The sequence below is a fragment of the Grus americana genome, chromosome 1 (assembly GCF_028858705.1).
Source record: "Grus americana isolate bGruAme1 chromosome 1, bGruAme1.mat, whole genome shotgun sequence".
NCBI lineage: Eukaryota > Metazoa > Chordata > Aves > Gruiformes > Gruidae > Grus > Grus americana.
Genome location: NC_072852.1, coordinates 181,483,393 through 181,504,216, shown reverse-complemented (window position 1 = coordinate 181,504,216; position 20,824 = coordinate 181,483,393). Strand labels below are relative to the sequence as shown.

At 40.5% G+C, this 20,824-nt stretch overlaps 1 protein-coding gene across 1 annotated transcript in view; it reads right to left on the bottom strand.

The window, feature by feature from the left end:
* DIAPH3 (diaphanous related formin 3) overlaps window positions 1–16,595 on the bottom strand; it is a 256,877-nt gene extending 240,282 nt beyond the window's left edge. Inside the window, exons 1-2 of the mRNA XM_054812840.1 lie at window positions 16,181–16,595; window positions 3,842–3,874 (exon numbers count right to left, since the gene is read on the bottom strand). Coding sequence (XP_054668815.1) covers window positions 3,842–3,874; window positions 16,181–16,336 — 189 coding nt within the window. The 5' untranslated portion in view covers window positions 16,337–16,595. The remainder of the gene's footprint in view (window positions 1–3,841; window positions 3,875–16,180) is intronic.
* Between the last annotated feature and the right edge of the window lie 4,229 nt (window positions 16,596–20,824).

Genomic DNA, 20,824 nt, shown 5'->3' with positions numbered 1-20,824 from the left:
GATTTTGCAAGACAGAACTAGTAAAATATAATCCTCTGTTACCATCCCAAATGCCTGTGCAAAGCTCTGGGATGTTCCTGGAGAAGAAAATTAACCTAAAGGGTCTAGGCCAAAATGCTACTGAGTTACAATCAGCTTGGATCTTTGTTTTCTTCACGACATGAACAGCAAACCTTCCACCCAAGACAAGTTTGTAGGGTACAGGGTGTCACTAGACTATTGGAAAAAATCTTTATTCTAAGAGAGTAGGCAACCCAGTATCAGAGAAGAGCCCTGACTACATGAAATGCGTTGTTTGCCACAAATGAGGTATCACTACTTCTGACACCTCATTATGAAGAGAAAGGATTACAAAATTGTTCTGTTTCAGCCTAAACTGTGTTACTAGAAGTACTGAACAATCTTCTTTCTTCCCCTACCTACTCCCACTCTCATGAAGACACACACATACAGACCATCAAGACACTGATGACAGTCACTAAGCACAATTTATTAGGAGAGTTCTGACATGAAATACGGAGGTATGAAATCTTCATTGCCTAGCCGAAGGCATAAAGACAAGAGTATTGCTTATAGCTTTGCTCTTTCTCTAGGTGTCCTTCTCACTCTGCCTTACAGATCTCTAGGACAAAAAGTACTGCCACCCTCAATTTTCAAGTTCATGTTTTTGTTTTTGACTGCCCATTTCTATAGTATAAAATCTGCTCAAGTACTACAGAATAGCTCAATCTGCCAGACATTTTGCCAGTCATTTTAGTCACAGAAGCCAACAGCTGAATCATGGAAGTCTGCTATAACACCCTGATATAGACACATGACAAAGAATTAGTAAAATATTAACAACATAGGAAAGAAGGAGACAAAGTTGAACAAATCCTATGTCTTCATTTGAAATTATTGTTACTCTTAGCGGATAGGGAACACATAGGAGGGTTGCATCAATTTGTTTCAGTATCTTTGGAAGTGAAAGCAAGCCACTATTTTCCCTTACCAGCAAAAATACTTCACATAAGATCAAATAAGTTATTTCCAATGACGGTGAATCAAAGACCTCTTAACATCTTTTTCCTCCTCAAACCTCCAGAAGATTTAAAAAAAAAAAAGTGTATTCTTTCTTTGACAGTCAAATTGCTCTACAAGATTAACTTCTTACTATACGAGAAATTCCACTGGTAGCAGTAGAGCTTTTAGTAAGAGAAAGACTTGCATAAACCAAGATACACAGAAGAATCCCTTTCACTAGATGACTTCTTATTCCTAATACACTCAATCTCCCAGAGATGTTTTTACCTTTCTTGAGAGCAAATCATTTAACTAATGGTGGAAAATTAAAAGTTACAGAGTTTAGGCCTGTGCACATGCATACCTTGAATGTGTATAACATTTCACTCTAAAACTTGTTTCTTTATCTACTGGAAATTATACAGCCTTTCTTACCTGTACAGCAGTTGCTATGAAATCAGTAAACAAATTTATGTTACAAGGAATTTTAGTATACATTTCATTTTTGTCTATGTAAGATATCTTTTTAATAGAATTCTGTTAATATGCAGGGATTTTTACTCTTTATGAGCCTTACAAACCATTTGTTGGAATGTGGAGCACTTGAGATTGAAAACAGGCCTGCTTCCCCAGTGATCTTGCAGGTAGATAATTTCTCAGATACCTACTTGCCACTCCTCTGTGGAATAAGAATAAAATTCCTGTCTTTGTAGTTTGTAAACAAATCAGCTAGAAGAAACATGTGTTGATTGTCTAAAAACCAAGGTGTTTCTGAACTTAGCAGGGATTTGTAACTAAAAGTAGACAATTCAAATATTGAAAAGCAGTCTGCATTTTAAACTCTCAAAATGTTGTTAACTTCCGTAAATTAAAAAAAAAGTTCCTGGTCATCATTACACAACACTGTATTTGTAAGAAATAGACTGGGAGTAATAAAACATAAATATTTTATGAAGCATAATGCAGCAGAGAGCAAGTTAACATGCAAATGATTGCCCATGAGCAGAAAGCAAATATATTATTTCATTGAAAGCTACAAAATCAAGTAATCTTAAACCTTCAGTTTCTTAATCTTCTCTGACTACAATTTCCCACCTTGTGGCAAAAGGAATTTGGAGAAAATACCTTTGTCAGTTTTTGTACTTGGTATGAAATGTCAAAACCACTCTGCTCTGAGCCATGTTTAAGTTGCCTAGGACTCAGATACTTAGCATTATTAGCTATTTCCCAAAATCAGACACAGAAAGACTAAACCAACAGAAAACTCAGATAGAGGCACAGAAAGTGTCAGTTGGAAAGCATACCCTTGTTCCAAGATGAAGTTGCACAAAATACTGACCTTTAAAAGCATACACCACTGTAACATTTGAGATTATAGTTTTTTAATGTTAGCCTTTTATTAAACAGCTGTCCTTCCCCTTTATATATATATATATATGGACAATTTGGTATTACTTTGCAAGCGATTTTTCTTTAGTCTGTGAAGAGTCACACACAGAGGCCCCTTCAGTATGCTCTGAGAAATTTAAGGAGTGGGGGAGAAGACTGCTTACTACAGAGCTATCAGGCTCTTTGTCCTTACTCCAAAAAACACAATAAACCTGATGACTTATGCTGGCTACCATTACAAGTTAGACAAGTGCAATAGGCTAAGGAAAGGACAAGTACCATAAGGCAGCAAGCTAGCCTCTTCATAAAAAAAAAACCCAACAAAAAAACCCACTCAAAAAGCCCCAACACAACCACAAAAACAAACAAACAGCAAGATCTTGTGCATCCAGATTATAACCCTTACATGATACAAAATTAAGTTCTGGTTACCAAAAAAAAAAAACAAAAAAACCCACAAAAAAGTTTGCTTTGAGAGAATTGTGAACAGTTCATCAGCTCTTCAAGAAACAGTTCATCAGCTCTAGAAACAAGGTTGTATTATCAACCCAGTCAACTCAAATTTCTTAATAACTATTTCCAGTCTATGAAACTCTGCTAAAGAAATCGCAACAGGTGATTTAAGTCTAGGTGGAGGCAATATGCTCAACACTACTAACTTTGCACACCTAATCAACAATAACTAGACTAGCTTCCTAAGCTAGGAAACAGCAGTGCTTCTCAGCTTCTCAGTGTGTAGCACGTTCTCCAGCACAAAACTCTCTACACTTAAGCTCTCAGTTATGCACAGGAATACTTCAGCAAGAATTCTAACACCAAAGTCCTAACAGTTGATCTTTAGATGCCCACAGAATATTACTTCCTAGGTAAATTCAAAGACTTTGTAGAATGATCCACTTTAAGAAAAACTATTCTTACCTACAAAAGAATAGTACAGTTAATGAAATAGGTAACTTCAATAGTAAGAAAAAAAAAATCTGCTTTGTGATACAGAACCTCATCAGCCATTCAAGAGACAGATGAAGTTTGAGAAACAAGTGTTAGCAGGACACTGAATATAACTAACATTGTTTGAAGCAAGCACTAATGAGTTTTGCAAGCAACTGTTAGTTTGTTAAACATGGTATTTTAAACTAGCCATGCAGCCTAAGTAACTTTAATATTAAAATATGCAATCACAGATATCTTAACTATACCACATGTAAACTGGAACAATTACCTGTGTCAAGCTTATTTAGCCACGATTAGAGCATACTTCAAAGCCATGCATAGATTTTTGCTACTTGCACCGAGTATGTTACAGATAATTAACAGCTTAGTGAGACTTTGCCAATTAACTAAATTAACTTCACAATTAGGACAGGTTCTTGTATCAATAAGGTTATTGTTATTGCATTAGCAATAAGGTTATTAGCTTGGCAAAGCCAAAACAAAACTTAAGTTGTCTTACCACATCATCTGTCAGTGTCTTGATATTTAAGTGCTGTAAATCAAATAGGAAACCAGTCATGTCACAATTGTGCAGTAAAAAAAAAAACCAAAAAAAACCCCTCAAATAAAAAAGCAAGTGTCTGTTATAGTTACTGTTATTCAAAATAAGATACACGTTAAACAGTACTGAATCATAGCACTTGAAGTAATAAGTTCTTGGCAAATTGTACTTTGGTGGCTTACAGTGCATAGGAAGTTATACAAGAAATACAATGTAGATTAAAAAAAAATCTGTAATCTGATAACAGATAATACCAAAAGAATATAAACCAAGCACAGCTTGAAACAAGTTGTGTTTTATTATATTTTATACCTAAATATACTAGAATAGAAGACTTGCTCATAATTCAGCTACTAGACTTGTGTCTTCTCAAAACAGCTGTGGGGACACCACCAAGGAATCAGTTCTACGATTTTAAACTCAACAGAAGAACATGGAGCTCACTAACAGTTCAAAACTATCTGCCAAGCTGCAACACTCAAACAACTAAGACCGTTGACCATGCTCAAGCGATGTCTACGTGGCAAAGCGGAGCATAAAGTTACAAGTACAAACTGACATATGTATTTTTTAGTAGTAACATCCAAAAATCTATAGATTACTTGCTGCTGTGTCAAACAACAGTTCCTGAATCAACTCTTTTGCTCTCCACTGCACACTGACAAACACGGCAAGTGCTAGGACACATCGCTCTTGTGCAAAACTGAAGAGCAGCACTGAAGAACACTGGTGACTGATGAGTCAGTGTTGCAGGGATTCCATTTACAGATTTTATGAAGAGACTGAGAACAGACTTGGCAGGGAAATGGGAAGAATGTGAAGTTGCATACTTAGTGAGATAGACTCTTACTATATTCTTAGACTCCTCTCACTGCCTAGTGTGCAAAGCTTGGCAGCAGCTACAGCAATTGTCAACGGCTATATCCAAATTAATCAAATTTGGAGACTCATGCTTTGTCTTCACCAAGTCAACAATACTTAGGCATCATTAGTTATGACATCTTCTCTGGCTCTTCCCTCAGAACTGAAGAAGAATTTGTGTTAAGTCAAATATTATCCTATGATAGCTCTACTCTGAGTATTGTCAAGAAACTGAGGAAGAAGCATCTGATGAATGGCTATGAAGTTAAAAAGCAATGAAGTGTGAGAAAATACTCAGTACTCAGTAACATAATCTAAGTTCTACCATTAATAATAAAAAAAAAATGGAGCTAGGTCATTAATGAACTTTTATGACAATCCCTTTCTGTGTTCTAAGGGATGAGGATTTTTAATAAATGAAAATGACAAAGTGAAAGTATTTCAATCCGGTCAAGAGACTGAAGATCCGTGTCCCATTGGTGTTCTCATACTGCAGGGGTAGATCAGACTATTGCCACACACACTACTATGGAGCTGAAGTTATGACTTGTTCTTCCCATTCTGCTAAATAGCTACAAAGACAGCATGAGCGTTAATTTCTGTCATTTGCAAAAGCTCACGACTTTACATTTAGCAAGTTGCTGGTATATTACCCCTATCCTTAAGTGATCAAAGCTGCAGGAAAAAACACTAACATATGGTCTTACATTGCAACTTGGTGGCAAAAAACATAAAAATTTATTCCTTTTTCATACACACAACTTAAATAACTAAGCCTTAAGCAATGCACAGATACCATTATGAAGCTCCTCTAACACGGTAGGCGACTGAGTAATCCGCTTCGAAAGAAACTCTTCTGCATTATGTTATCGTGCCTGACAAATCTGGTGGCCTTCTGTGACAGGGTTACAGCGTTGGTGGACAAGGGAAGAGCAACTGATGTCATCAAGCTGGACTTGTGCAAGGCATTTGACACTGTCCCACACGACATCCTTGTCTCTAAATTGGAGAGACATGGATTCGATGGATGGACCACTCAGTCGATAAGGAATTGGCTGGATGGTCGCACTCAAAGAGCTGTGGTCAATGGCTCAATGTCCAAGTGGAGAACAGTGACAAGTGACATTCCTCAGGGGTTGGTACTGGGACCAGCACCATTTAACATCTTTGTCGGTGACTAGGACAGTGGGATTGAGTGCACCCTCAGCACATTTAACAACATAACCAAGCTGTGTGGTGTGGTCGACACACAGGAGGGAAGGGATGCCATCCAGAGGGACCTTGACAGGCTGGAGAGGTGGGCCCGTGCAAACCGCACGAAGTTCAACAAGGCCAAGTGCAAGGTCCTGCATGCAGGTCGGCGCAATCCCAAGCACAGCTACAGGCTGGGCGAGGAATGGATTGAAAGCAGCCCTGAGGAGAAGGACTTGGGGGTATTGATTGATGAGAAGCTCAACATGAGCCGGCAGTGTGCGCTTGCAGCCCAGAAAGCAAACCATGTCCTGGGCTGCATCAAAAGAAGTACGACCAGCAGGTCGAGGGAGGTGATCCTGCCCCTCTACTCCGCTCTTGTGTGACCACACCTGGAGTACTGTGTCCAGCTCTGGGGGCCCCAGTACAGGAGAGACATCACACTGTTGGAGTGAGTCCAGAGGAGGGCCACGAAACTTATCGGAGGGCTAGAGCACCTCTCCTATGAGGACAGGCTGAGAGAGTTGGGATTGTTCAGCTTGGAGAAGAGAAGGGTCCAGGGAGATCTAATTGTGGCTTACCAATACCTGAAGGGGGCCTACAGCAAAGATGGAGAGGGACTGTTTATGAGGGAGTGTAGTGACAGGACAAGGGGTAATGGGTTTAAGCTGAAGGAGGGTCGATTTAGATTAGATGTCAGGAAGAAATTCTTTACTGTGAGAGTGGTAAGGCACTGGAACAGGTTGCCCAGAGAGGTTGTGGATGCCCCCTCCCTGGAAGTGTTCAAGGCCAGGCTGGATGGGGCTTTGGGCTACCTGGTCTAGTGGAGGGTGTCCCTGCCCGTGGCAGGGGGAGTGGAACTAGATGATCCTTGAGGTCCCTTCCAACCCAAACCATTCTATGATTCGATGATATGCTTTGAGGTGGAATTTTGAAATTCACATCAAACGCATGTGTATGCCACTGAACAGGCACAGTAAGTACATCATCAACTTCATTTCCACTTAGGATCAGATGTTGGATGTTCTGCAACTGCTCTGTACAGACACCATCATCATCCATGGAATCAAGGCAATATTTTTCAGATTCAGTTTTTGTTCTTTGAAAAAGAAACAGTTAATGGGATTCAAGCCAGAGTTGTACCTTTCAATTAAGCTGTGAAATTCAGCAATGGAATTTACTGTAGTAAAGGATGAAAAGTTCCCCATTTTATACATCTGCACACCTCACTGACCCAGGTCATCTGACTAATCAGTGAAAAAAACCTACCATGCAACCAATTAAGGACACCATAATGGTATAAGAAACTCAATATACAAATATGAGTCTCCTCACTCTTCAGCTTACTAGCTGCCTAAAGTACCAGAGCCTAAAAATACCAGCATAAGACCTCTTTCAGACAATGTTGTGGGGTCTGGTTCAAAAGTAACTGCTACAAGGAAGTGAACCTACTTAACCAGCACTCATTTATCAACATTGGTGACATTGTATTTGGAGATTCCTTTATAAAGTAGGAGAAAACCCATATGAACTACAACCTAATGTTCAGATCTTTTAGCACTCTAATATTAAACGGCTGAACAACTTGCAGTAAGACATCTCAAAAGGCTTATTCTGTGCATTTTATGTTATAGCACTTCTCAGTCAGAGGAGCTGGTTAAAACACGGGAACTCAGGTGATATTCTTCCTTTCTCCCTCATCAAGTCATTCTCTTCTGGCAAAGCTGTACAAAGTAAAACCGTTTGCCAATTTTATTGGTCTTCTGTAGCATTCAAGGGTACAGAGATGTGGAACACTACATGTGCTCTTAACGACAAAATCTTACCACACCAAATCTTTTAATGGCATTAAGCTTAGAGAAGTGCTATGACTCAAGAACAGAAGTATATTTTTATTCTTGCCAAGCCAAACAAAAACAAACACATTTATAATAAGGGGAAAAAATAACTACTGAGGTAGAGGTTGGAGTGCTTTACTACCACAGGAACATATTTTTATTTTCAGGCCTGGATATGTCAGTTCACAGAAGTAAAACATATTCTGCTCAAGTAAAACAGGTTGCCTTAAACATAAGCCTGCAAGCAAATAAATCTTATATTTCTATAATATTCAGTTACTGCTAAAAACATGATGTAAGCTTGCAGAATACTGCTTTGCAATGGATGAAAATACTAATATGCTATTTTATGTCTTCCATGAACTACTCCAGAATAACAAAATTATTGCCTTTGAGAACATAGGAGCTATGTACAAGTACTCGGCTAGTCTATTTATCATGTAGAAAATAGATATGCAAAATTTAAAATACCATTAATTTGTTTTTAAGTACCTTGACATCCTGTTTTCTAGACGAAGAGATACAAAACCATGAAAAGATTAAGGAGTTAATTAGGATACTTTAGAAGTCCAGATTTATCGGTAGCACCTACAGTTGGAAAAGCAGAAGTATCACAATTGCTTAGTCTTCATCTATACAAACATATTTATAAACAACTAACATTTTGAAATTACATTTTCCAGGGTAACCTAGTTTTTAGTCTGGGACATGGAAGGAGAGGTCATTGTGGTTTGCAATTGAGCAGAAGCAGTTCAGTTAAAGCTAAGTCACAGTTAAAAAGAAGTGTATAGATGTATCATTTTTGAAGCAAGCAAGAAGTCTGACATGGAATTACCCCTTATTGAAGATTATGTCCCTCAGGCATACTGGTAAATAACTGATTTCATTGGACACACGATATACACATACATTCAGTGTACAGTACAGTGTTCTTGATAAGCTGTCAAAAGGCCTGATCTCAAAAACATCGAGGACAGTGAGAGCCTTAGGCAGAAACCAAACGGTACAATAGGACACAACAGCTGAGGTTCACAACACATGCATGGCAACAAGACAACTACTCACAGAACAGAAAGAGCACTGTGCCACTTGAAAAGGTCATACATGATAAAGCCATTTGTGATGCAACTTCTGTACCACCCAGCTAAGAAAAGTAAGACAAATACTCTTTGGCTTCATATATATTCACAGTAAAGAATCTTATTGTCATACAGAAGAGGATGATCTTATGTTGCATATCCAAACAGTAGCACATACTGAAAGTTAATCTGCAAGACAGAATTTAACAAGTTGAGCCATTGTCTACATAATTACCCCAGTCAACTCTGGGTAGACAGTGAAGTGAAACAAAGAAATGAGAAATGCCACTTAATTGGATTAGAAGTACTAGTTTGATCTTTTGTGTCATTAGATTTATTTCTCTATCTTTGCACATGCATATTTATAAACAAAATTCTATCTAAACGTGGTACAAGCAGTCCAGGCAAACAGGACCAGAATGCAGGAGAATGCCATCTTCTCACACAAGACTCCAGTCTCATGCCGTTAGCATTTTTTTCTACCAGCACTACAGCTCAATGTGGCCTGGAAACGATGAAGAATATCCTAGTAGAGTATAGGGTATAGTCTGTATCATCTAAAAGTTTTGGCACTCTACCAAAAGGGGTAGCATCTCTATTCTCCACAAGTGCTCTTTTCACCATCACGTAAGTACAGAGTGACATTGCTGATCTGACTTTCTGAAAGAAAGCATGTTTAAAAGCAGTATGTTGGTACTTGAAGTCAGATCATGCCTGGCAGGGATGGACGTTGTTAGTATGCCATCAGAGAGGCAAAGTCTGATTTGTTGATCATAAATGGAATTAGAAGATAGACAAGCACCAAGCTATACACCCCTGCCATTATGAGAGGAGTTTTAGGCATGCAAAGTAACAGAATCTCAGGCAGCTAAACAAGAATTTCAACATGTATGCCTTCCACCACACAATGTGGTGAAAATTTGTAAATTTTCAGTATTACGAAGAATAAAAAAAACCCACAGTCTGATATCAAAATCATTTCTGGATCATCATTTTTGCCTTCCTTGAAGAAGAAAACAAACAAACCAACCCAGAAAAGCCCCTCAAACCACCACACACCTACAGTTCAAGAACTTAGAGCCTACATGTAGCTATAAAGGGGAAGGGGAAAAAAAAGGAAAGAAAAAAAACCCAAAAGGAGGACTTAAGCAAGATACAATGAGTTTTAGAAGAACTGCTCAATGTCCAAGTGAAGAACAGTGACGAGTGGCATTCCTCAGGGGTTGGTACTGGGACCAGCACCATTTAACATCTTTGTCAGCAACACGGACAACAGGATCAAGTGCACCCTCAGCACATTTAACAAAATAACCAAGCTGTGTGGTGTGGTCAACACACTGGAGGGGAGGGATGCCATCCAGAGGGACCTTGACAGGTTGCAGAGGTGGGCCCATGCAAACCACATGAAGTTCAACAAGGCCAAGGGCAAGGTCCTGCACATGGGTCGGCACAATCCCAAGCACGACTACAGGCTGGGCGAGGAATGGATTGAAAGCAGCCCTGAGGAGAAGGACTTGGGGGTGTCAGTTGATGAGAAGCTCCACATGAGCCGGCAGTGTGCGCTTGCAGCCCAGAAAGCCAACCGTGTCCTGGGCTGCATCAAAAGAGGTGTGACCAGCAGGTCGAGGGAGGTTATTCTGCCCCTCTACTCCACTCTCATTAGACCCCACCTGGAGTACTGCATCCAGCTCTGGGGGCCCCAGTACAGGAGAGACATGGAGCTGTTGGAGCGAGTCCAGAGGAGGGCCACGAAGCTGATCAGAGGGCTGGAGCACCTCTCCTATGAGGACAGGCTGAGAGAGTTGGGATTGTTCAGCTTGGAGAAGAGAAGGGTCCGGGGAGAGCTTACCAGTACCTGAAGGGGGCCTACAGGAAAGATGGTGAGGGACTGTTTATGAGGGAGTGTAGTGACAGGACAAGGGGTAATGGGTTTAAGCTGAAGGAGGGTCGATTTAGATTAGATGTTAGAAAGAAATTCTTCACTGTGAGGGTGGTGAGGCACTGGCACAGGTTGCCCAGGGAGGTTGTGGATGCCCCATCCCTGGAAGTGTTTAAGGCCAGGTTGGATGGGGCTTTGGGCTACCTGGTCTAGTGGAGGGTGTCCCTACCCATGGCAGGGGGAGTGGAACTAGATGATCTTTGAGGTCCCTTCCAACCCAAACCATTCTATGATTCTATGAACTGGCCAACTTCAGCCTAAATGCTGAAACTAGACATATGAAGACTAAGAATGTACATATAAATTGCACAATCTCCTCTGTACCTTTTTAAATTAGAAAGTGATAAAGAACTCATCACATACTGCCATTAATTCTATCACCAAAACCATTCAACACTAGCTGTTTTTTCCCCCCAAAGGCTATTCTCCAGCAGAAACAGCAGAAAACTGAAGCATGGTTTGCATGGAAACCTGTAGATTCAGTTAGAGAGATGTAAAATTGGATGATTACAGTGGATGCTATTACTTTAGGATCTCCTTTGTCACAATATTGCCTCAGTAATTTTGATACCTCAGTCTGTAAGCACAATTTAGAAACTGCTGTATAACCCCACAGCACTTCCTACTTTTAATTTCCAATATACTATTTCAGCATTTATTTAATGGCTTTATCACACTCTCTCCCTGTTGCTTGGAAAGAAGTCTGAAAAGCAATCGGGCAAAATTATCTTAACATGACATTTTCTACACAGTGATATTCTTTAGACATTGATGAGTTAAACTCAAAATTGGTGCTTACAGGTAAGATTATATAACAAAGTGCTAGAACACAGCACTAAAATTTAATATCATAACCCACAGTGTTAATTCATGCCAACAAAAATAACAGCAAGAGGAATTTACAATTTTACAAAGCTGCAATAAAGTGCTTTAGGTAACATCTGTTCAGCAATAATTTCTTTAAAAGACTAATTTAGATTCAAGGTCTTACAGTGCAGCATAACTGCAGCAATAATTCAGTCACTTCGTAATTAAAGAAATTGACACAGATCGGTCTTACCTTTCTTCACTATGCTAGAGAAATGGAAGTACTTTTGCTCTTAACTACATCTTTCTTTGATTTACAGACACTGTTAAATGCAAGTGTTAATTTGACATTTTTAACAGATTGGTGCAAACAAGAAAAGAAAGCCTTCTTGACTCATATGTATTTTATAAAGAACTTAATCAAAAACATAACCTGAAAGTCACTGAAGATTGTTCAATGGTATACTGAAATTAATAGTAACACATCTAACCAGAGCTAGAAATTGAACTTGATCTTTTGAGGACTAGTGTCTACAAGATGAGATGTAGCCCCAGTAAACTGCAATTGGAAGTCACATAATTTAGCACTCGCTTTTATGATTTCCAAACATTTCAAAGGAAAAAAAAAGCCAAGGAGAGGAAGTGGCAAGCAACTGCTTTTTACCCTATCCCTAGAACAGATTGCAAAAGTTTCCAGCTCAGTCAATGTATACAAAGAAAATGGGTATAATCTCTGTCATCTTTTAATTAATTTCCTCTTTTTACCAAGCCCTAGCCCTCAAAGGTGAAAGTAACAACTTTCAATATCAAGCATCACAGTACTGTAGAATACCTTTTACCCTTTTAAGAGTCCCATTCTTCCAAAACCTTGGACCTGCTGAACAAACCCAAGCTGGTTTGTGCTTCAAAATTAACCATCACTCCTTACATTTTTTTAAACAATTCTGTAAAAGAACAGAGAATTGAGGACTTAACTTACTTCTGAGAAGCTAGTTTATTCAGAAATGCAGTACCTCAAGATAACATTTGATTGGAATCAACCGCTATAACTGTTTAGCCCAAAAACTCTCTCTTCTCCCCTCCAAATGAATTGTTTTTTAATAAGAGGGATTTTCCTCCTGCTAAACAAGAAAATTCTTGGAGGTATATGTTAACGATGTCAGCTTTGTCAACCAGCAATCTAATTTCACCTCAAGGTTTGTCACAGAATCAAACTCTTTTTCAGATTAGCATATCTGCTGTGACAGATCAATATGTTGCATTGATTGGAAGGGTCCAACCTGGAACTTATTTTCAAGCCTTTTGCAGTGAGGAAAATTAGACTAATACAATCTGGATGACTTGAGTTCACTGAATCTAACAGCCAATTTCATCCACATTTGACAAACATATAAGAGATCAGAAACATAATTCAGGTGACATAGAGAAGTATGGCACTGTAAATATCCCAAACACAGAAAAGGCTACAGCCTATATCTAAGGCTGGATTACAGAGAGTTCAAAGGGGTAAGAGAAGTATTATGTATTCTGACACAAAACTAATTTAACTAACAAAAGTATATTGAAGATGTATTACAGAACGAGGTAGATGTAAACATAGATATACCATCTCCCACCCCAAAAAAACCAAACCAGTCTTGTAAGACAACAGGAGGTAGATAGGAAGGACAGTTTACCAATTTTAGATTTAATAGCTGAGTGATAAATATTGTATATTGCAATATCTCAGGGCAGAAATTTATGAAGCAGTAGAAAGAAAAGCATATCTCATAGTACCCTTTAAGTGAACTATCCCAGTTAAAAAAACCTGGTTGATGTCTATAACTATTACAGTATTACAGTAATTCTAACTGTGCCACTGTATATGTTTCTTCACCAGAAATTATTAGTCTAGAGGGTCTTCTGAAGCTCACCCAGTGAGCTAATGGCATACCTAGAACACAATCCTGGTTCAGAGAACTATCATTCTTCAGTCCCCTATCAACACCTCAGGGTAGAATAGAATATTTCAGTTGCAAGGAACCTACAAGTATCATCTAGTCCAACTGTCTGACCAACTCAGGGCTGACCAAAAGCTAAAGCCTGTTATTAAGGGCACTGTCCAAATGCCTCTTAAACACTGACAGGCTTGGGACATCGACCACCTCTCTAGGAAGCCTGTTCCAGTGTTTGACCACCCTCTCAGTAAAGAAATGCTTCCTAATGTCCAGTCTAAACCTCCCCTGGCCCAGCTTTGAACCATTCCCATGCGTTCTGTCACTGGACACCTGGTAGAAGAGTTCAGCACCTCCCTCTCCACTTCCCCTCCTCAGGAAGCTGCAGAGAGCCATGAGGTCGCCCCTCAGCCTCCTTCTCTCCAAACCAGACAAGCCCAAAGTGCTTAGCTGCTCCTCACAGGACATTCCAGCCCTTTCACTAGCTTTGTTTCTCTCTTCTGCACGCATTCAAGGCCCTTCACATCCTTCTTAAATTGTGGGGCCCAGAACTGCCTACAGCGTTCAAGGTGAAGCTGCACCAAAGCTAAATACAGCTGGATGATCACATCTTTTGGCAAGTTTTCAAGTGTTCCTGAGAGTTGCAGTTTGACAAGACATTCTCATAAATTTAAGCAGGGATGACTGAGAATATCCTTAAAAGTTTCAGAAACAAGGCAGGGGAACAGAGACAGGACAAAATAAAAAAACATCCACATGACAATCATACACCCTACCAAGCTAAGTCAGATACTCAAATTCAACTCCCTTTATTTTCTGTAGCTGGATCAAAAGTCAACACTGTGACCTCAAAAAGCCAGTCAGCTGATGCCCATATCTGCACATACTCAAAACCACCCTTGCCTAGCCTAGGAAGTCTAGACACGTATCAAACAAGCTCATCTGCAGCAAAGAGAAGGCCTTCTTTCACTAGAAAGCCAATCAGGCTTCATCTAAGAAAAAAATCTATTACTTGTATCACTTATGTGGCAGGGTTATATTCCCTATAAATTATTAATTCTATTTTAACACATGGCTAGAAAAAAGTGAACATGATGGCAACACCCAATTCCTGTTTTAACAAATGGTTAGGGAAAAAAGTGGAAAATGATTGCAATGTTTATTTGCATAAGTACTTTACAGTTAAAGTATCAGTCAGAAGTAAAAACTGTTGACTCAATGCTCTTGTCAGTCTCAAACACACACAAATCCACATCTCCCACTCACCGCAGGAATAATCCAGCCATCAAGTCATATACCAGCAACGATATATAACCTTTTAGACTTAGCAGACTGTATAGGTTTTTACTTAGACATCCTATGCTAAAGCATATCCAGCCATGTCACCTCCGTGACTAACACGCATGCACCTTCAGGAGATACATAGCCAATTATGAAGACAAGAAAACAGCTCTTGGTTAAACTGTTTCATACACGCCCATTCTAACATGCAAAACTAGGCACAGGGACTTGGTTCAAACAACAATCTGTACAACTACAATATGCCAAGGATTCCAGGAAACAGGAATGCCAGGAACAAGCTGTGACCTTCCAGAACAGGTTTGGCCACTTCCAGTTTGATATCGCTTATTGGCTGACTTCAACTAGCTGCATATTAAGTATGGTACACCTTTTTGAACCTGTGCTCAAGTGCCAGACACTCAACTACTGAATATAGCACAAAGAAGCCTTAGAATCAAGAATCTACAGTATGTTATCTACTGTAGTATCTATTCTGTAAGCACATAATACAGCTCGGAGCAGGTGTGTTTAGAGCCAGCTAAACAAAGACTAATACATATGTATCACCTAAATATGAGCATGGTATGCATCTGTTTTGCATGTGGTAGATACAAGACCTGTAGAATATATGTTTGTCACAGCTTTAATACTTGCAAATCTCATAACATCCATTCAAAAACTGGCTATTCCTGGATGCTTTTTAGTTAGGACTCATCTTACAGACACATTATCTTCTGGACAGTTATTAGCCCTTTCAAATTTCCCAATTTCTTGGTGCGCTAGCCAAAATGTTGTAAAAGCAGGCTAGGGAGAATTTTAGTACGTCCCTTAAATTCAAAGACTCAGATTTTCACTATACAGTTTACATCACTAAAGTAAATAAATAAATAAATCAAGTTCTAATAAAAGCAGTATCATTTAAGACCTGAAGGTCTGTTCTGTTCCCCTTACACCTATAGCTGTCAAACAGCAAGTAAGAAAATAAAGCTTTATGATGAAGAGGGGCAACCTGAAAACGTGCTGGCAAAATAAAGCCAGGTCCTTTGAGGCTGGCAAGGAAGAGGCAAGCTGGAGGGGGCAGGATCACGATTTGAAGCCCTGTTGAAGTCGACGGCGCCGTTTCGTGGCCCGTCTGTTCCTACCAGCCCCCGCCCCCCCTCCGGTTTCTCAGGGGGCTACAGGTCACTGACCGTCCCCGCCGGAGCAGAACAGGGCCGCCGCACGGTCGGGCACCCTCGGCACCAGGCCCGGAAGGCAGGCGCCGCGCTGGGCCAGGCAGGGCCGCCGACAGGCCCACGCCTCAGGCAGCCCCGCCGCGGTCAGCCCCAGCGGGGATAGGGGGCAGCTAGGGATCGACTCGTACTTACGAATTTGGGTTTCCTGCCGTCCGCCGTCTCCTCGGGGCCCCCGGCGCTCCCGGCCCCCGGCGGGCCTTTTCGACGGAGCCCCTTGTTCTCCCGCCCGCCGCGACCCGGCGGCGAGGAGGGGGCGCAGTAACGCGGTCGCGGCCGCCGCGGCTCCATGGCCGCGCCGGAGAGAGGTGCGGAGGGGAGATGAGGGGAGACCGCTGCCCGTGATCGGGCCCAGGCCCGGCGGCCCTGGCCGAGCTAGGCGCCTGCGATTAGCGCGACTTAGCTGGGCTCGGCCGGGCAGGGCGCCGCGGGGGAGGGAGGGGGGCTCAGGGCTAAAGCCGCCGCCTCAATGCGGCAAAGGATTAACGAGGAGCCTCTAATCCCGGCAGCGGCGGCCACACGTCCTCAGCCGCGGCACCGCCACGCCGGAACGAGGGGCAGGGGCGCGCGCTCCCAACGGCCGCTCCCCAGCGCCTGTCAGAGCACAGGAATGTCCCGCCGTCCGAATCGTCCCGCCACTGCCGATCCCGCCCCCCGGCCTCCCTGCGCTAGCCAATCCACGCCGGCAGGCTGGAAATGTCGCTTTCCGGTTGGCTGGCCTTCTGCCAATCTCCGGTGAATCAGCTGTTCTCAGAAAAGCGCCGGCGAGGTGCCCCAGTGACCCCACCTGTTCGCTCGCCCCCCCATCCCTCCCGGACTACATGTCCCAGAGAGCAACGCGGCCCGCGCCCGGAGAGGGACATGGAGGGCGCGGCCATTTGGGCGGAGGGAGTTGTAGTCGCGAGCGGGTGGGGTGACGGGGACGCCTGGGGTCAGTCCGGGGATGGGGTCAGTCTGTGCGCGGGGCTCGTGGGCGCACACAGGCGTTCTGCAGGGTTTGGGGCGTCTTGTCTTGGTTTGTTTCGGCCTTCAGCAAGTTTTCTGCTGCCATGTAACCGCGGCGGCCACGGTCCGCCCTCACAGGGCGGTTCCCCTCAGAGAACAGCGGGTGCGCAGCCAAATTAACGTTCGTTGGGGAGGTGGATGTCAGTCCTCTGTCAGAGAGAGTGAACTGTCCCATCCCCCCCAACCAGCTCTGCTGGGGTAGAAAGGTTCTGTGGAAATACCAGCAGAAGAGGGGGTAAATCCCCGTGTTTTGAGGCATGAGTGCCTCCATCTAAGGGGTTATGATACACCTCCACCCTCTCAGGAAGGTTTTATTGTGTTGCTTCCCAGGTCCTGCCTTGCCTTCTAAAGGGTCTGATAACCCGCAGCTGAAGGACAGGATTGGCCCCTCACTGGTTTGGCCTAGGAAGTTGATTGCCAAAGCCTGGTTTTGCTAAAAATTCCAATTTCCTATGTAGAGGCACTATTGGATAGATGAAAACTGGTTCATCTACGTCTATATAACTTTAATATATTTAGAGCCCTGATTTTTAAAAATATATATAAACACATAGTTTATATTTTTATATCTACTATTTTTATAATATGTAAGATGGCAGCTTACGACAGCAGAATAACAGGTGAGACAGAGGCCCTATTCAAAACAACGGCGGTATTTCTATCAACCTCTTCAGGCCAGGATTTTGTTTTGTGACCAACATGGTCTTCGTGGTGGAGCTGTTAGCTGTACTAGGAAGGCCAAAAGAACAGGCACACCTACATTCTCTATGTGTTTAATGCATTCTGGGTTTCTTGTGAGGTTTTTTTTAACAAAGACCTCCAAGACACTGTGGTTTATGGGGAAATACACAAATAAATAGAGATTTCATTACGCTTTAGACTAGCAAATTGTATATGCTTTAGAAAGGAATTGAATTCTCATTACTACAATCAATACCTTACATTTATCTTTATCTTAAATTAACAGTAGTTAGAATAATGATGCAAACTGGAGACTTATATAGGGGAAAATCTATTTCCAAAACTCAGTGTTAGATATCATTAAGAAAAAGAAGGCTAACACTCAGCATTCATATTTCTAGAGTGTTTTCTAAAACAGAACAAGTTTCCTTTTTCTTCTGTCATTCAGTAAGAAAGCTGCTCAGGTTTCCATATTGTTTTTATCATTTTGTGTTGTCTTGAATGTGGTGAAAATAAAACGCTCCCTCCAACAGTTGCATTCGCTTTTTCCACATAATTTGAGGGGCTTTCATTCCAATGCAATGACATCAAAAGAATAAGGATCTCAATCTTTCAGCATGATTTACACAGCCAGTGACCTACAAAATGTAATGACTACCACTAGTCATGGAGCTCTGGTGAAATGCAGCAGAATTCAGCCCCAAACTGGACCTTTGCAGGACTTGGCTTTAACACTAGGGAGCTGTGGGGCTATGAAAAGTAGATGCTAGAATTATTTGTATACATTAAACTGTTTGTCCTTTGGCATATTTCTATAGATGTTTTGTAAATTTATATTGGAATTCTTTGTGGAGAGTATAATTAGCACAGCACTGTTTAATGTCATGGTTAATGATTTCCTGGAACATTTGATTAGAAAATTAATCAGCCTATGTATGCATATGATAAAGCTGTTTAAATGGACCTCCTAATTGCACTAGGGTAGAACACAATGGCTTGTGCCAATATATCACTTTCAAGGTACTGTGTTGCAATAATAGAGAAACACTAAAGGGAATAATTTATCAGGCAGTTTTACTAAGCCAAAAGTAAATGTTAGTACTTTTGATCAATTATTATTATTTTATACTACCCCTCTTGTGCTTGTTAGGTGCTTCACAGAACAAATACACTCTTCCAACATCTTAGTTGGCCAAGATTAATCATGACTGAGGAAAAAATTGTGAGAAAGAAGTTAATCAGTAATACTGTAATTGTGCAGAGATTATACTTAGCATGCATATTGTCTGGGACGTGCATATAGCTAGGCAATTTTGCATTATTTTTGTTCTAGAATGAGAAATTTTCAATTTTAAAACTGGGAGACAAAGCAAGTACGTAAAGTTAAACATACAGATATTTGCAAAACTGGTCTTTTGGATTGATGGATTTAATTAGACTCTTTGTATTCTGTTCCATCTCTGTTTTTTTTAATATACTGTGACTCAGGTCTTAAACAAACAAACAAACAAAAGAATACCTTCCTAATATTCATTGTTCCAGAGAGGCAGTTTTTCAAATAAATCCCCATACACAGCATTTGCAAGCTGGCTTTTGACTGAGTTTAGGTAATTCTCCATATTTCATTTGGAGATGCCTAGTTCTTGCCTGTGAGAAGATAAAACAGTTAATTAACTGTTCTTTAATTAGGTTCATCCTCTCAAACTGTCACATAAAAGTTATGAAGGATTTTGTGAGCAGTGTTGTTGTTTTTATACAGCAGGCATGCAAGTTTAACTGTCTTTATTACTAACACTATTTAAGTATTCTAACAAGCAGATAGATGTGTCTTTTCAGGAAAATGGTTTCTTCTTTCTATCATGAAAAACACCAAACAGGCCATTCTATCATCCCAAATCCCCTAAACTTGCATAGCTATTTGTAAGTCAAACCAACTGAATATATATCTTATACCCTTCCTAACATCTTGCTCAGTTAATAAAGTAGTTACACCAAGTTATAAATTACGTTGGAAAAACACATGTCTTATAGAGACAATTGATGCTGTTTGTTATCTAAGGAACTCTTTAACAGTTACATTTTCATACTGCAACGGCAATCATTAATCATTTAAATTTATTACAATATGATATTCTTAAATGTAACCTATGGATAAGATGTTAGTTAATTTTCACAGCATGGGTGGTTCACGAAGCCTATTTTATTCCATTATTAAGATAATGGGTAGATAAAACCTCAAATTGTTCATCTAGCCTAGTCTATTAAATTTACTAAGGAACCTGGCTGTTAACAAGTTTATCATATTAATAAATGAACAAATTTATGTTACAGTTATGAGAAAATTCATACTTTCTTCAAATAATAAAGTTTTATTTCAAAAAATTGACTATTTTTTTTCCTGTAAAACAAACAGCTAGAATTCTTGCGGCTTTTTGGACATCATTTGATTGTCATTTAGTCAGTGTCACTGCCACTGTATTACTATATGTCATCTCTGCTCTCTGTTTGGAGCATAGACCAGGAAAAATGAAAATCCATAGCTAGAACTCTATGCTGGAAGATCATGGTTATCAATCAGAAAAAGGAAGCAAATAGAAAGTTGCAGCCTAATAAGACACTAGCCTGAAATTCTTACAAGGGAAAAAGCTATTAGATATTTCCTGATATACAGTTATAGTTATGAACTTAGTTATGAACAGCTACATAGTTATGAGTCTACTAAAATGTGACAAAAAGGATTTGGGGGTTTAATAGTCTTTTCATAAAGGATTGAAGTTTTTCTTTGCTTAAGCTCATCGTCGAGAAAACTTATGTTTGTTATGAATCTGCTTGAAGGGAATCTGAGGACTGAGTTTAGGCTAAACCCTAAAAAACCAAGTAATTTTCTTTGAGATTCCTTGGGTTCTTTTTTGGTAACAAGATTGTTTTACTCATGCGATGCTTAATAATGTACGAAGTTACTTGTCTTATGATGATGCTTTTTTAAAATCCTGCTCTTAGTCTCCTCTGTCTGACTGCCCAGTGCGCTACGTACACGTGGAAGTACTCAAAACGCCTGTTTACCATCATTCACTGGCACCCTGGCAGACAAGC